Genomic DNA, 18,648 nt, shown 5'->3' with positions numbered 1-18,648 from the left:
CACTAGTATGGCAATATGTAAATCAATGGATGTGTAATTGATGTGATTCTGCAATCTGTATATGGGCTAAAAATGGGAGTTCATAACCCACTTGAAGCAAAGTGTGAAAGATGATATATCAAGAACTATGTAATGTTTTGAACAACCAACAATAAAAAAAAAAAAAAAAAAGACTGGGGGTGTGCCTCAGTATTGAATGCCCCTGAGCGCAATCTTCAGTACCAAGAAAAAGAAAAAAAAAGTTTTTGAGTACATACATGCATATTTGTATTTCTAAATTGTGCATTCCTATATTTAAACATTATATATATTATGCATAAAACAAATATTTAACTTTATGGATTTAAAATGTAATATTAACATTTGTGTAATAAGAAACAAAATGTTTCATCAGAAGTACCTCCAAGAAAGCCAGGTATTCATACTGGTAGAACTACAAAGTCTACCCCTTTCCAATTTTATCTCCCACAGCTATCTTCCATCTACTCGGTGCTAGGATGATGCCTTAAGTCTTGTATTTCCCCAGCAGTATGCTTTCTTTCATACCTGTGGCTCTTCTGTACTTTATTCTTTTAGCATACTTTTACTCATTTTTCAAAATTCAATCTAAATTCATTCCTGCTTTATCAAAGCAGTTTGTGATTGTTTCTCAGGATCTTGTTCAAATCACAAAAATCTGCACCTTATTCTTTTTGTCAACTTTTTAATCACATTGAAAAGCAAAATCTATGTTCTATGCATCTTTGTAGCCCAGTACTTACAGTAACTGCACACTTAGTAAATACTTTAGGAATTACCTTTTTTATTTGTTTGTTTTTCAGGATTCATAATAACTCCCGTAAGTTCCAAAGATGCTAGGAGGTAAACAGTATGTTTCTAATATATTACATATATTTATGACTTAGTCTAACAATTCGAAATAGCACATGCTCTAATCCAAAAGATATTCCCTATACCTTGAATATCTGAAACAATTGGGTATCCCTGTGCAAAAAAATGAAACTAGACAAAAAAATTGACTCAAATTGGATTGCAGGTGTAAATGAAAGAGCTAAAACTATAGATGTTATTAAGAAAGTAAAGGACATCTCAGAATATACATATTATAACATGGAGAATGGGGAAAAAGTATTGCAAATTATATATCTCATAAGGGATTTATATTCAAAATATATAAAGAATTCATAAAACTGAATAATAAAATGACAACACCATTTAAAATGGGCAAAAGATTTGGGTAGACATGTCTCCAAAGAAGATATATTAATAAGAAATAAGAACATAAAAAAGTGTTCAACATCACCAGCCATCAGGAAAACGCAAATCAAATGAGATACCACTTCATATCTACCATGATAGCTATAATGAAGATAAGAATAAGTGTTGGTGAGGATGTACAGATCCAGATTCTTATATTTCTGATAGAAATGTAAAATAGAGCAACCACTTTAGAAAAGCCAAATAGTTTCACAAAAAATTAAAATTACTACGTGTCCCAGAAATTCTACTCCTAATAGACACTCAAATGAAATGAAAACATATATCCACACAAAAACTACCACAAAGTTAACAGTAGTATTATTCATAGTAACCAAAAGGTAGAAGCAACCTAAATTTCCTATAATAAACAAATGGGTAAATCAAATTATCTATATCCATACAATGGAATAATGGTTCATCAACAAATATGAATGAAGTATTGATAAATGCTACAATACGAACAAACTTTGAAAACAGTTGTTTGAAAAAAACTAAATACAAAAGACCACATATAGTATGATTCCATTCATATGACCTTATCTGTATATATGACCTCATCTATATGTGTGTATATCTTATATGTGTATTCAAGGATTTTAATTAATCCAATTGCATATACCTGAAGTCATTACAAATATTTTTAAAAAGTAAGATCACAAATCCATGCCTCTGAGGATAGAAATGAAGTGCTACTAAGCCAGATAACACATGTGTGCATACACACACACACACACACACAAAAAAAAAAAAAACCCTTATAACACTATGATGTATTAACCCCATTTTATAGAAAAGAAAAGATTAGGGCTGGGACTGTGGCTCAGTGGTAGGGTGTTTGCTAGTATGTGTGAGGCAGTGGGTTCAATTCCAGCACCGCATACAAATAAATAAAAAATAAAGGTCCACTGTCAACTAAAAAATATATTTTAAAAAAAGATTAAGAGATTTAAAAACTTGCCTAACATTACCACACCACTAAGGGGTAAAGCTAGAATTTGAAATGCCATGGCCCTGTTCTTCTCACTAGAGGTTAAGCCATATATATTTACTATATAGTACTTAGATACTACACATTCAATAGTCCATACAAGAACAAGTTAAGCCCGGTACAGGGGCACACACCTTTAATCCCAGACTCAAGGTCAGCCTCGGCAACTTCGTGCAGTCCTAAGAAACTTAATAAGATCTTTTCTCAAAAAAAGAAATAAATGGGGCTGAGGATATAGCTCAGTGGTAAAGCATCCCTGGGTTATATCCAAAAAAAAAAAAAAGATAATTAGTGAGATCAATAGATTAGAATTTAAGGAGATGGTTGGGTAAATGCCAAATGAGCAAATGAGTCATAAATAGGTTTGTACAGAAAATCAGATTTCAGTTTGCCTGTAAGTATGATAAAACTAATAAGAGCAGATAGGGTGCTGGTATAGCAAACTGGATACCAAATTTAGGGAACAAATAGCCTATTTAGCTGAAGCTTCCTTTAAAGGAGCAGAAGAGCAAAAAAGAGAACTGACTATGAAGACTAGAATATCAATTTAGGCTTAACCCTACAGACAACGGAGAATCACTGAAATCTTCTGTGAAGGTTTATAAAATGATGACAGCATTAGAATTCCCCTAAGCACACTGGAAGGAGAAAGAAGAAATGGAAAAAGCAAAGAAGATGAAAGCAGGGGGAGGAAATAAAAAAGACAGTGAGAAAATAGTATATCCCGGTGATCATAAAAGGAAATCTGTATCTGAGGACAGATTTCTTGGGTTCACAGAGCATCTTCCTTTTTGAGACAGGCTCTTGCTAAGTTGCTTAGGGCCTCCTGAATTGTTGAGGTTGGCCTTCAACTTCTGATCCTCCTGCTTCAACCTCCCAAACCACTGGGATTACAGTAGTGCTCCAACACACCTGGCACTCAGAGTACTTCTTATCACCTACTACCTTATTAATATTGAGCATATTGATTTTCTCTATGTACCTCAGTTTTCCATCTATAAAATGGGGATAATAATATTTCCTACTTCCTAGGATTGCATTTGAGAATTGAGATGATAAAGTACTCAGAAAGTGTCCTGTATACAGTAAATACTCAATAAATATTAGATTTTTTGATATCAAAAATTCAGAAGTGAGGGCTGGGCTGTAGCTCAGGGGCAGAGCACTTGACACTGAGGTACTAGGTTCGATCCTTAGCACCACGTAAAAATAAATAAATAAAATAAAGGTATGCTGTCCATCTACAACTACAAAAAAAATTTTAAAGATTCAGAAGTGATGATCCAACAAAATTGAGTACTTATTAGAAGAAAAAAAGGCAAGAACTTGGAAAAACGTTGCCAGAAGAGATCCTTCTTTCATTAGGTGGTCCCCCCCGCCCCGCCCCCACCATTTGGTTAAATTTGGCTAAAAAAAAGCCACAATTTAAAACTAAATGAATATAACTTAAGACAATCCTTGGTTTACAAATATTCTGCATGTATGAGTAGTTTTTAGTGGATAAAACTATCTTTAAATTAATATGGCAAAAATAAAACTGCAAGAGGGGCTGTGGCTGTGGCTCAGCGGTAGAGCCTAGCATGTGCGAGGCCCTGGGTTAGATCCTTAGCACCACATAAAGTAAAATAAAGACATTATGGGGCTGCGGGTATGGCTCAAGAGGTAATGTGCTCACCTGGCATGCAGGGGGCGCTGGGTTCGATCCTCAGCACCACATTAAAAAAATAAAAATAAAGATGTTGTGTCCACCGAAAACTGAAAAATAAATATTAAAAAATTCTCTCTCTTCTCTCTTAAAAAAAAAGACATTATGTTCACCTACAACTAAAATAAATATATATTTAAAAATAAATAAATAAAACTGCAAGAAAAACTTGGAAAATAATGGGCCGACGTTTGTTCTAATGGAATGTACAATAAATTTGCAGTACTTAAAATAAAATGCTAGAGCTGGGGAAGTACCTCAGTGGTACAGCATTTGCCTAGGATGCATGAGGCACTGGGTTCAATCCCCAGGAAAAAAAAAAAAAAGCATATTTATAGGAACAGATAATATTCAGAATCCAGAAATCCAGAATCAGGCCCAAGTATATATGGAACTTATTAAATGATAAAGGAAACATACTCAATAGAATTAAGTTTGGGAAAAGACAGCTAACTACAGGAATAAAAGACGACTGACTCACTTTATTCACAAAAATTAATTCTATGTAGATATCTATATTTTAGAACAAAATAAATCTCTTTAAAAGAGTAAATACTAAAAAAAGAACAACAAATTTATAATCTTAAGGTAACAAGATTATACATGATATGAAATCTAGAAGTCATAAAGTGTCTAACTACTTAAAAATATAAACTTGATACCTTATACCATACACAAAAATTAAACTAAAGATCCAGTTTAAACATACAAGCTAAAACTATAAATCTCTTACACATGGAGGAAAAGTTCATTGACACTGGATTTCACAATGATTTACTGATACAAAAAACAGTCCAATTTATCTACTTTTTTCTTTTTGTCTATCAAAGTTAAGTTTTGTGCAACAAAGGATACTATCTACAGAGCGAAAGAGCAACCAATGGGATGGAAGAAAATCTTTGAAAATCACATGTCAGATAAGGGATTAACATTCAGAATATTAAAGAACTCTTACAGCTCAGCAACTAAAAAAACAAATTAAAAAAATAAACAAAGGACCAAGCATGGTGGTGCACACCTGTAATCCTAGCAGCTCAGGAGGCTGAGGCAAGAGGACCATGAGTTCAAAGACAGCCTCAGCAAAAGCAAGACACTAAGCAACTCAATGAGAACCTGTCTCTATATAAAAAATACAAAATAGGGGTGGGAATGTGGCTCAGTGGTCGAGTGCCCTTGAGTTTAATCCCCAGTACTCCCCCCCACAAAAAATAAAGGACTTGAATAGACATTTCATCAAAGTATATACACAGAAAAGCAATAAGCACAGGAAAAGATGCTTAACGTCACTAATAATTCAAAAGCACATTGGGATACTACTTTAAATCTGTTAAAATGACTATTATTTAAAACACCAGAAAATAAGTGTGTTGTACAGGATATGCACTGCTAGTGGGAATATAAAATGATACAGCCACAATAGAAAATAATATAGAAGCCCCTCAAGAAATGAAATGTGTAATTACCACATGATCCAGCAATTCCTCTTCTGGTTTATACCCCCCAAGGAACTGAAGCAGGAACACAAACACATATTTGTACACCCCTGTTCATAGCAGCATTACTCAAAACAGTCAAAAGGTAGAAGTAATCCATGACCATCAACAGATGAATGACTAAAAAATGTATATACATACCATGAAACATTATTCAGCCTTTAAAAGGGATGAAATTCTGTCAGATGCTGCAATACAAATGAATCTTGAAGACATTATGCTTAATAAAATAAGCTAGTCACAAATAGGCAAACAGTGTATGATTCCTCTTATATGAGTTTGTTTTTCTTGAATGAGTATTTTTGTTAGGGATGATGAAAAAGTTTTGGATATGGATGGTGAAGATATTTGCACTACATGAATGTATTTAATGCCAATGAAATATACACTTAAAATGGTAAATTTTATGTGAAGTATTTTTGCCATAGTAAAAAATACATAAACTCTTGGGAAACAAAAACATTCAAATTAAGAAGAAAATGACTGAGAAAAATATTTGCAAGAGTTAGCACTCATAAAAACATTAAGAGCCCTTCTACAATTCAACAAGACAGCAGAAAATTGGTGAGTGTACATGATAAGCCTTCAGAAAGGGAATTCTAATGTTTAATAAACACAAATGCTTAAAAGTACTCAGGGAAATATAAATACAAATGAGGCAGTTTTATTCTATCATACTAGTAAAAATAAAATGAAAATAATGTTGGAGGACTGGGGTTCTGGGTGTTTTCCCCCACACACATGTGAGAGTGTAAATACATTTAACCATTTTGACAGAAAACATGGCTATATTCCTTAAATATAAAAATCACATCCCCTCTGATCTAGTAATTTCACTTATAGAATTCTTTTTTAAATATATTTATTTTTTATTTGTAGTTGGACACAATACCTATTTATTTATTTATTTGTTTATTTATATGTGGTGCTAAGGATCAAACCCAGGGCCTCACATGGGCGAGGCAAGCACTCTACCACTGAGCCACAACCCCAGCCCTTATAGAACTCTTTATTACAGAAATATTCATACAAATATGCAAGGTATACATAGTCATGCTTACTACCTTACCATAATACCATAACTGCAAAAACTAGAAAGTAAATATTCTTCAATAGGACTATGTACAGACATTATGATACAGTCATTCAATGAACTATATATAGTGCAAGCACTAAAATAATGATAGATGTTTTTGTCCTATGTTGCAAAAGTGACAAGATAAAGTTTTTTTTAAAAGGCAGTGTAATAAAAGAATATGATCATTTTCTTGTTAAAAATGTAATATGTATACTTTTCTGTGTATACACAGAAAAGAACAAACTGTTAAAACTTGTTAGCTGTAGAAAGTAGATGAGAGGAAGTGATAATGCAAAGATTATCACTTTTTTAAAATACAAACATCATTTAGTTTGGTGACATTATTTTGCAATTAAAGGTATTTTAAGTTTTTCAAGTAAAGTATTTGGGAGTACAAAATAAAAATTGAAACAACAACAAAGGACAACGAGAACAGAATTAATTTTAGGAAACTGACTCCACAAGAAAACCTTCTAGACAATTTAGACAGATCTCTTAATCCAAAATATTTCTCCAAACAATGTAAAAGTGTTAACTTACTTGTCTTACATTTTTCTGTAATAATCACAAGCATTCTTTTAAAAACCTGAGAACTAAATGGTGAAAAGAAATTCCGAGTCAGGAGCCCAAAAGCAGTTTGGAGGACTAATTTTAGTCATTTAGATAAGGAACTCTGTGCTTAGAAGCATAACAATGTCAATTTCATTTTTCTTTTTCCTTTAGTATTTTAATAAAATACAAAACCAAAAATAATTTTTGTGAGAATATTTATTATTCATTCAAAAAATTTTCCCCCAGTGCTGGGGGATGGAACACAGAACCTCATACGTGCTAGAAAGTGCTGCATCCCCTGCCCTTCGAATCTTTTAAATTAATTAATAAAACTATTTTTTAATGATGGAGATTAGCATACATTTGGCTATGGGAGTGAAGATGGGGTAGAAACCAGAAATGAAGGAAAGAAGTAGGTAATTTTGAGCATTTAACATTTAAGGGCTAGCAAAACTTGAAGCTTTTGGCCTCAGAGTCAAGATAGCAGAAATCAGTAAAAATGGCTAAAGACAAAAACAAATTTCATCAACTAAAAACTAAAAAATTACCACTTCTGTATATGAGAGAAAACTACGGCTTCTTCATAGCTTTGCAATCTCCATCATGCAAACTGTTCCAAAATTTCAAGTTCAAGTAAGACTTTGCAGAGGTATTCTCACCAAAACTAAATACATTAATTTTAAAAATAATAAAAACATACAAAAAACTTTTTTTTTTTTTTTTTGGTACTGGGGATTGAACCCAGGGGCACTTAACCACTGGGTCACATCCCTAGCCCTTTTTTGTATTTTATTTAGACAGGGTCTAGCTGAGTTGCTAAGTGCTTTGCCAAGTTGCTAAGACTGGCTCTGAACTCCCAATCCTCCTGCCTCAGCCTCCAGAATCCCTGAGATTTCAGGTGTGTGCCACCATGCCTGGCACAAAAGTCATTTTAAACAGCTTTTATTTGACCTGTTTTGGGGTCACAGGCTTCTTTGAGTATCTGATGAATACTATGCACCATCTCTCAAAAAAGAGCTCACTTTATACACACACATATATACATACACACACACACACAGTGGTGATCCTTCTAACCACCAAAAGTTATAAATCCTTTAAACCAGCAGAACTCTAATTTTAATAGTACTATAAAACGTAACTTCTACTGTAATTTTCTTAGATATCTGGTTTGGATTAATTGCCTGAACAGCTATGAGTCTCTAGTTGTAACTTTCCTAGAAAGAGCAACAGAAATACTTACAACTGATGGATTGAATAAATGACCATGGAGCAAAGGGAAAAGGATTCAACAATCTTGAAGTGAGGAAATGCAAAGGGAGAATGTTGTTTTGAGAAACACAAAATAAGGAAAAAATTTCTGGTACATAGTTGGCACTTTATAAACGAATAAATGACTGGGCTGGGGATACAGCTCAATTGGTAGAGAGTTTGCCTTGCATGCACAAGGCCCTGAGTTCAATTCCCAACACCACATTAAAAAATAAAATAAAACAAATAAATGAACAAAAGAAATAGCTTAAAAGAGGAAGACAATCTTAGAACATGGCCCCAGAAATAGGACAAGAAATTTAATATTTTATGCCACCCTAGAAACATTTAAATATTACTCCATATGGAAAAATGCAACCTAGCTTCAAAACAACCACTTTTTACAATATTTTAGAATATGACTCATCCATAAAACTTAACTCTGCAGTGAATATAAAATTAGAAAAAAAATAAAATTACTAAATCAAAGTCAGAAGGAAAAAAGGAGAAAATTAATTCAAAAAGGGAAAAAATAAAAACTAAAACCAAAACATAAAGAAAATATTTATAAAACTAAATACAGAAGAATTTAACGACATAATTATTTACTTTAAAATGTACCAGACATAGAAAAAAGACTTTCTGCCTTTTGCATAATGCTTAAGAAAATGCCATCATCACTATATTTTAACAAAATCTCCAAGCAACTAAATATCATCTGTTTATGCTGTTTATCTTTTGCAAAAGGAACATGACAAGTTCAAAGGATTAATCACATGTTCTGAGGAGACAACCAATCAGCTAATGGTTGATTACTGATTACCAGGCAATGGGTCATGTGAAAGTAATAAATGAATCAGCAAATTAACTGTTATAACCAATGTTACTAGATCATATCCTCTGTATGCCAAACTCCCTAAAAAAGGGTCACAGCACTGGAGATGTAATTGCCAATTGTAAAATGATCACAGCTTTATTTTTTGTAGCATTTGTAGTAACAAAATGTGATCTATACCAAACCAAGTGGTAAAATTTAAATGAGGATGTCATTTAATGAAATTAATTACTTATAAACAGCTCACATATAAGACTGATGTTTGCTATTTAGAATTATGTTGTAGAGACATTTTATTACACAAAATAAGTGAGTAAATGGTTTTGGCTAAGACTTCTAAGAAAAATATTTATACAGTTCTATTTATTAGTTTTAGTGGTATATGCCCCATATCAAATTTAAGTTCAACATGAAATTCATAATGTGTATTAAGACTTATCACACTGAAAATTTTACCAATCATATTTAGTTATCATGCTGCAACTAAATAACAAGCAAATCTTCAAAACTGTGCCAAAGAAAAGAATTAGGAAACAGTTGATCCAAAAATGTCTATAGAGCTCTCTCATTATCTTAAAACTAAACCTAAGCCTTCTCAGTCAGTATACTTTGCATACCATAAAGCACTCCCCCTTCCCTCCAGCAAGGTGTTAGGTTTTTAATTGCTAGATGCTCTAAGGATTAATGAATAATTTTTATTTACAAAAAAGGTGTTAAGTAATTCTACTTGTTTATATTCTCCTCTACAGCTCCTGGACATATGTGAGAGAGAGGGTTAAAACTAAGGGTTAATGCCAGCCGTGGTGATGCACACCTGTAATCCCAGTGGCTCAGGAGGCTGAGACAGGAGGAACTTGATTTCAAAGCCAGCCTCAGCAATAGTGAAGCACTAAGCAACTCAGTGAGACCCTGTCTCTAAATAAAATACAAAATAGGGCTGGAGATGTGGCTCAATAGCTGAGTGCCCCTGAGTTCAATCCCAAGTACTTGCCCTCCCTTCCCCACTTCAAAAAAAACCCTAAGAGTTAACATTAATTGGAAGAGCACAATGGCACAAAGCAAATAAACAACAGAGGTAAAATTCCATACAAGCAGTATGGCTTTACAGCCCTCATTCATCACTATGCTATGCTGCCTCTTGAAGGTATCTCTTGCCATTTTTATCTTACAAAAATAAAAATTTTGACAACATTAACACCAAAAACTCCCCAAACTTTAAAAAAGAAATAAAATCAAATGTCAATTATTTTCTTCTGTACGATCTCCAAAGAAAAAGACACCATAGATACTAAAAATAAAAATGGAGGGAAAAAAACAGACTATAAATTTATTATAGTCTTATTCCTTAAACATTGTGAGCAGATAAATGTTGTTTTCATTTTATTCATCTCAGAAACACTGTATTTCCAAAATCAGTGACTAGCCCAGAACTATCTGAAGTTTTCCCCAAAACTTCAGCATTAAAATTACTCTACTCCTCACTTTAATGATCCATAAAACACCCAAATGTTCTGAGAAAATGCAAATAAAGGAAACTCAACTATTTATAAAATTTGTATCAGTCCCAAGATTTGACTTATTGTTATAACTTAGCTTGAAAAGTTTTCAAACTAAAGAAAACTTATAGTCCAAATTTATTTTAAATTTGTTGTATAAACTCTAAGCACAGAAGTGTCATTTGACTCTGCGGAGTGGGTATAAAAAATCTGAACTCATTTCAATACCTTCTAAAGTTAATGGTTTTTCTTCCATGAATTTTTCAGAGGGGAAAGAGCCAGTCACTGACTAAATCATTCTATTACCACCAGATCATGACATACCTAAACTTAACATTTTATAAAAAGTACTTATAATTTTTGCTAGGTATATAAAATCATAAAATTACAAAGCTAAAAGGAATTTGAAAGTTTAATTCCCTTTCCTTCAAGCAGGAGCATACTTATACCACCAAGATTTTTATCTATCTTATCAAGTCCAAGATACTAAAATCTAAAACCTGCCTTAGAAAATCTTTTTTAATAGTTGCTTTAAGTAATGCTATATTTACTTAAACTTCTGAAACCAAAGACAAGATAGAGCTGAGAAATCATGTGGGTTCTGAAGGCAAGTGAGATTTAGATTAAATCCTGGTTATACCAACTACTGGCACAATGGCTGGACAAATTGCTAAATGAACACAAAGCTCATTTATCTATACCAAACCAAGGATATACTGAGGAACCAGTGGTTTACAAATTAAAAAGAAAGGGGCTGGAAGTGTAGTCCAGTGGTAGGGCATGTGTTTTAGCATATACAATTCTTTTCCTGGGTTCAAACCAGGAAAATTCTTTTCTAATTCTTTTCCTGGGTTCAAACCCAGCACCCCCCATAAATATTAATTTCAAATGATAATGCGCTTGTTATATGTTAACATAAAGTTCTAGTTGCCAGGAAAAAAATTAATAAGAGTAGCATTATTTTACATTTTGCAAATCTTTTTAATGTATAGTTTTTTTAAAAAAAGACAACAGGATACTCATATCTGCTTCTGCATTCAATATTTCCAATCTACTGTTTCAACTGAAATACTATGGGAAGAAAACTTGGCCTGACAAAAGTAAAGCAGTTGGAAAAGGCAGGGTCTTGACAACCCTTCAGAAGCTCTCAGGCACCAAGATGAATTCTTCAGATCACAGACTAAGAATGCTAATCTAAGGGAATTCTAATCCATGCACAACTCAGGTCTGCACGATGATAAACTTTGCTAGATTTCGTCAACAGAGAATAGAGCTCAAGACTGGCAGAGCAATTCTAAAATTGAGGTGAAAACAATCTTGAAGGAAAGAAGCCAATCAGGGAGTAAACTTCAAAATGTATAAAACACTGCCCCAATAAGGGAGTAAACCTCAAAATGTATAAAACACTATCTATTAAACCATGCATGTACAATGGAGACTTGAGCACATTAAGAGCACTGCTGGCATCATTAAAAATGGAATGGAATTTTTTTTTATTTATTTGGTCTAATTAGTTGTACATGACAGCAGAATGCACTTCAATTCATAGTACACAAATGGAGCACAATTTTTCACTTCTCTGGTTGTACACGAAGTAGAGTCACATCATTTGTGCAATCATACATGTACCTAGGGTAACAATGTCCGTCTCGTGGAATGGAATTTTAAACCAGCTAAAATAAGTGTTTGCTGGAACAAAAAAACCAAAAACTCTTCAGAGGAATCCAACAGAAATGTTATGAGTCTTATGAATGAAAATTTATGCTTACATAATTCTCATAGGAACACAACAGAAATTTTATCAATGAAAATTTATGCTTACATAATGAAATATAGATTATATTGTCTTTACATTTCACTCATAATCTAAGCATAAAATTTAAAATTTACTAGATACACATACACACACAAAAAGCCAAGCAAATAAAAAACTGGAAAATGTGACTTAATTTGAAAAAATAAAAAGTTAACAGAAACCAATTCCAAGAAGACCTAGGTAATGCAACTGGCTTTAGACTAGCTATAATAAATATGTTCAAGGACTAAAGAAACATATCTCCAAGATAAACTTTAATCAAGATAAGTAATCTCAGAGAAACAGAAATTAGAAGAATCAAATAGAAATTATAGACCTAAAAGGTACAATAACTGAATTGAAAAATACATCACATGGACCTAACAGCAAGTTGGAGACAACAAAAGAAAGAGTAAATAAACTCAAAATCACAAAAAAAGTATCCAACCTAAAAGAGAGACAAAAGGACTGAGATTAGCAGAATGATAAACTACCTTTGGGAGAAGTATTGAGGTCAAATATAATTTAAGACACAGAAAAATAGAGGATGGGGCAAAAAAAATAAACATTTGAATAAATAATAGCCTAAATTTTCCCAATGTCATGAAACATTATCTATCTTATCAAGTCCAAGATACTAAAATCTAAAACCTGCCTTAGAAAATCTTTTTTAATAGTTGCTTTAAGTAATGCTATATTTACTTAAACTTCTGAAACCAAAGACAAGACAGAGCTGAGAAATCATGTGGGTTCTGAAAACCTTATCCAATATTAAACCCAAGCAGAAAAAACACAAAGAAAACACATGTTTGTACATCACTGACAGAGAGCTCAAAGTTTCTTTAAAAAAAAAAAATAATAATAATAATCTTGAAAGTAGTCAGAAAAACCCAAAAGTAGAACAAAAGTATGAATGATATCTACCATCTCATTCAACCACAGAAACAGAAGACATCTATATATGAAACTCTAGGACAAAGAAAAGTGATCTATGGTGTATATAATAAAAACAGCAGATACCTGGGGGCATGGGGATTAACTGGAAAGGGTCACTAGAGATCTTTCTAATGGTGACAAAACATCCTTCATCTTGGTAGTAGTGTGAATACATCATCGGATTTGTTAAAACTAAGCAGTCACATTTTGTATATTATGTAAATTCTATCTTTAAGAACTATTTAAAAATCTAGTAGGGTTAAGGAATTGAACAGAGATACTACAGCATAAGAAATGGCAGAATACTGTTAAAACTGGGTGATGGATTTGGGGGTTCATTATACTATTTTGTAAACTTTACATATTATTTGAAAATTTCCACAAGTTTTTAAAACTTTCTTTTAATTCCTCTTCAGTTGGAAGAGGATTAGTAATTATTCTTCTTTATATTATATAAAGTCTCTTATTACAACTTTATCTAAACGTTCTTTTCTGAGACAAATAATCCCTGCCATTTATGCTTTCTTTAATCTTATTTGTAATTGTTTCTACAGCTCACTTTGAAGTCTAGTTGTGTATTCCACATCTATGTACTACTATTCAGTAGGGAGAAAACAGCTGAACTACCACTTCTTAAGCCTCTACTACATGCTTATTAGTATGCTACATTCTGTAAATATACTGACAATTTAAATCTCAGAATGAATTTAGAATTTACTATTTTAATCTGATCTATTTATTATTACTTATTTCCCTCACTAGAATTTACCTTCAATGACAGCATGAACCTTATTTTGTTTACTACTTATTCCACGTGGTATATAGCAGTACTCAGTAAATGCACCTAAATCAAACAATTAAAGAATATTAGGGCTTATAAATACCTGGTTCAACTCTCTTTTTTGATAATTCAAATCTTTTCCTGTCCAAGCTATATCTACCCTTTAATCTTACTGGAATCTATATCAATCGTTATGTATTTGTTTCAAGTGGAATAGGGCAAACAGTTTGAGAACTTCACGTTTTCTCTTTATTAAAAAATTTAAACAAAAAACATTTAATATAGTAAATCAATTTACATAATCAAAAAAATCTTTATATCATGTGTGATTTCTATAGGTGGTGTTACTTTTTTCTGCTCATATTCATAAGGATAAAGAAAACATCCGAATGTTTGGTTTTTTCTGATAGCCTCAAGTTCTGTATCGCCGCTCTAAGCTAAAAATCCCTACAAATATCTAGAATTGAGTTCTTTACAGAGTGTAAATTGCAGTTGAACTATTATTGAGTTAATAATAGATGATAAAAAGAATCACTAGTTTTACTTCAAATGAAATTAACATACTAAACACCTACATAAACTTAAGATAAAATTGTTAGAATCCCTCAGTGAATCAAACAAAAACTAGGTTTGTTCCTCAGAATTCATTCTTGAGGAAACATTTGGGTGTGGTTTGTGAATAAAATTATCAGTACTTTTGATTAGAATTAGAGTTCTACCTCAATATTGAATAATTTTTTCATTCTTACATAAAATTCTTAAAACAAGTTAAAATGGGTGAGGAAGTGGTTACTGTATGTGGTTATCAAAACACAAAAATTTAGTAAAATATTGTTAATTAACAGCATGTTATAAAACCAAAAATTTTCCTTATAAACAAAATACACAGAAGTTGGTAAATACAATTTTTCTTTGACCAACTAAAAATCTTTGAAAAAAATTTTTTCTAACATTCCAAGGAATAAGGCAAGAGAAAAGTAAACTTCTAATGAAACAAAAATCATTCACAAAGAATGACATTTTATATATATAGATATAGCTTTATTATTTAAAAAACATTTTACAAATGTCTTACACATATCTTTTGCCACAAATTCAAATTTTTCCAAAAGCCATTTAATATCTACAGATTACACATAACTTTAAAATTAAACATTTAATTCAAATGTGCCAAATATAGCAAAGGGCTTAAAAACAGAGGTTTCAAAGTAAATACTAATTTAGAGACAGCAGCAAATAGATCTGACCTTTTCAAGTGGCCTTCCCAAAGAGTTTCCAATCAGTTTCCAGTCATTCAAGACTTCTTCAACTTTAGAAATAAACCTAGGTAGACAAAAAAGCTTTCTCTAAATATGTAACTTCACATTTTTTTCCTATTATATAATTTCTTTTAAAAGGTAATTTTTTTATTTTAACATTTTGATTATAAAAGGCTTGTAAGTTTAATAGGCTAATTTAAGGATATATAATAAAAGCAGAAATAATCTTGTTTAGCTCAAGTTTTAAAGAAGTTCAAAGTCTTAACTTTTTTTCTCATGAACTGTAAAATACCAGTCCCACTCTACAAACAAGAGCATAAAAGCCAAGAAACAAATTTACTACTTTGTGTTCTCATACAATTGTTTCCATATGAAGAACTAAAGGATTTAATATTCTATTTCAGGATATTTTAAATATTTAACCAGAGAAAAGTGATCATTTTTCCATTCAAAATACTGTTTTCTCACCCCACCCTCCTAAATTCAAATTACTTTTTTCTAACTACCTTCAAGATACCAATTTCAAATTCAACAGGCCCAAAACTGCTGTCACTTTGACACTTATTCTTTCAGGCAAGAAACTGCAGTTCCATGTTTGGTTTTACCCACTCTCATACATATCAAATTCATTTATCTAAATCTTCTTTAAAATATCTTACAATTCTCCTTTCTTTTTCTCCAGTCCTCAAATCACCATCCTAACTATGAATCAAGTCATGATATTCACTTTCATTTTACCTCACCTGGCCATTCTAAAAATCAAGATTCTCTCACTACTTTTTTAAGCATTGGTTCTTTTCTAAGTGTGGTCTCCTCACCAGCAGGATCTGCCTTACCTGGGATCATGTTCTAAAAGCAAATTTTAGGATTCCACCTCAGACCTAAAGAATCAGAAATTCTGAGGTGGATCCAAGCAATCTATGATTCTAATGCACACAAAAACCTGAGAATCACTGGTCAAAAGTATAGAATGTAGATTCCTTCACTTAACTTTGGAAGTTTTCCTCAACCTGGTCTCATCTTCCATATTAATCTTAATTATTTCCTGTCAATAGGAAATATTTCTTCATGAAGTCACAAAGGTTCATTCTCACCTGCCAGTCATATGTCTAGCCCTTCTCATGTCTAACCAACCCCTTCCCAATCAGTCTTGTCTAGGGTCCCCTATCTTGCCCAGCTGGTCTTAATCTCCTGAGCTTCCCAATTAACTAGGACCATAAGCACCAGCACTAAGCTTCAACTGCCTATTTTCTCCCCCCCCCCAACCTTCTATTTTCAAATCTGCTAATTTCCTAGCTTTTCTACAAATTATCTCCAACAATTTCTAAGTCCAAAACATTATCCCTATTTAAACTACTATTTTTACAGTTAAAGTGCCAATTGGAATTCATTTTAACTATTTGCAGTTTGGGTTTTTTTTTTTTTTTTAAACATAAGGATTAAGTGGGGGGCAGAGGGGTTCCCCTTGGCGTGACTCAGGACCCTGGACACACTACCTGATGAGTATAGTCTTGTCAGTGTGACTAGGGGTCAGGGGAACACTGCAAGTCAAATCATTATTCCAACAGGGATTTTAAAAAAATATTTTTTCCTAAGCCATCTAATTACGTGTTCACAAATTTTACCTCCCAATCAGAAAGATTACAAAATTTCAACAATCTAAATACTGACCTCAACACTGACAAAACTGAAGGGTTTCTGTGATACCGAACAGAAACCTTAATCTAAGCTATCACTCCTCCACAAAACTGGCTTTCCACTAATATCAGTGGTATAACAATTCCACTCATACAGCTGTTCCGAGTTTGTCAGGCACAGGAAGCCTGGCACATCACTCACTGAATTGTTAAAACTTAAATCAAAACGTTCCTAAGCCATATGCAGACTTTGTAAAAAGGTTATTCTGAAAGACGGGATGGAGATGGTGGGAGTGTAGCAGATGGACCACCATCAATACACTTGAGAAAGGCCTCATCCTGAAAATGGAATACCGATGTCCACAGAAGAAAAAATGCAGCTGCGAAGTTTATTGCTAATGATTAAATGCGTTAAACAAGAATGAAAATAGGAACGGTAGTGGTAGTTTCGGCAACTATTTTTGTGTGTGGGCAAGGGTGTAGTGAAAGTGGGCTGAAAGTAAACAAAACTTTTTCTAAAAGCCCCACGGTCAAGGGTTTGGCCGACGGGGGCGGGCCGGGACTTGTCAAGACGGGATGCGGAAGAGGTCTGTATCTAACCAGAAAAAGGATGACTCGGGACCTACGGGTATTACTTTTCTCACAGAAGCGGCGTCACAAGTGTTATGTTTGGGCTAGGAAAGTGGCGGGGGCAGGCCAGGGCCCAGAGTACTGGCAACCGGAGATGCGACTCACCTTTCCCATTCCGAGGCAGTGGTGAAGTCTGTGATTTCAAATACTTCGGACTCGGGCTGAGGGAAAGGAAGGGAAAGAAATGAAAAAAAACTGAGCTCCAGAGCGATGACGTGGAGGCGCGAACTTAGTGACATAAGATAGGAATCAAGGAACTCACCTCACTGTCAGCCGCCATCTTGAGGCGCGCCGGATCGGGCGCTAGGACTGCCGGGAAGAAGAGCGCAAGAGGGAGGGGCGGAGGGCAGTGAGGGATAGTGGGCGGAGTATCTCCAAGGCCCCGCCCCTGAGGCCCAGCCTTCTGATGATGAAGCTTCCTTAGACTAGAGAATGCTCTTTTTTCCTAGGATAAGAATTTAGTATTCCCTACCTTTCCGTCTGGCTGGCTTAATGATATTTGAAAATTTTCTGTACAGTAAATGATTACAGTAAAGTACCAGAAGGAAGGTAGAACAAAGTCCTAGATTCATGTGGATAAGATTGTATTAAAAAACCTAAAATACATTGGGTCTGTTTTCGTTTAAATTGTTTTTTGATTGCCAGGCCCTGAATAGGTGATAAAATCCCACCAATTTCTGTCACCATACTCCCTAAAGAACTTATCCTGTTTGGGTTAAGTAATAAAATAAAAATCATACTAGTTATCTGGTTTGGGGGAAGAGCAACATGCTGTTCAATTAATGCTTCACTTTTAAGCCATTAAGGAACAGAAGGGCTGCCAACTAACAGTTAAGAATTCTATTTCATACATACTGAAATATCCCAGATGAAATGATAACTTTTCTGAGATTTGCTTCAAAGTAATGAAAGGGGGAAAATGAGTGGGGATGGGAATGAAATAAAAGCTATG

The 18,648-nt window shown here is 33.4% G+C and overlaps 1 protein-coding gene across 3 annotated transcripts in view; it reads right to left on the bottom strand.

Annotated features, from left to right (window-relative positions):
- Nucleotides 1–18,050, bottom strand: part of Rab3gap1 (RAB3 GTPase activating protein catalytic subunit 1) — a 94,027-nt gene extending 75,977 nt beyond the window's left edge. For 2 of the 3 annotated variants that reach the window (XM_048812196.1, XM_048812197.1), the window contains exons 1-3: nucleotides 17,959–18,050; nucleotides 17,802–17,857; nucleotides 15,418–15,493 (exon numbers count right to left, since the gene is read on the bottom strand). In XM_048812196.1, coding sequence (XP_048668153.1) covers nucleotides 15,418–15,493; nucleotides 17,802–17,857; nucleotides 17,959–17,976 — 150 coding nt within the window. In that variant the 5' untranslated portion in view covers nucleotides 17,977–18,050. The remainder of the gene's footprint in view (nucleotides 1–15,417; nucleotides 15,494–17,801; nucleotides 17,858–17,958) is intronic. The other variant, XM_015479131.2, reaches the window with a different exon arrangement.
- Between the last annotated feature and the right edge of the window lie 598 nt (nucleotides 18,051–18,648).

Source organism: Marmota marmota, unplaced genomic scaffold (genome assembly GCF_001458135.2).
Source record: "Marmota marmota marmota unplaced genomic scaffold, marMar, whole genome shotgun sequence".
Taxonomy (NCBI): domain Eukaryota; kingdom Metazoa; phylum Chordata; class Mammalia; order Rodentia; family Sciuridae; genus Marmota; species Marmota marmota.
This window is presented reverse-complemented; position numbering and strand designations above follow the sequence as displayed.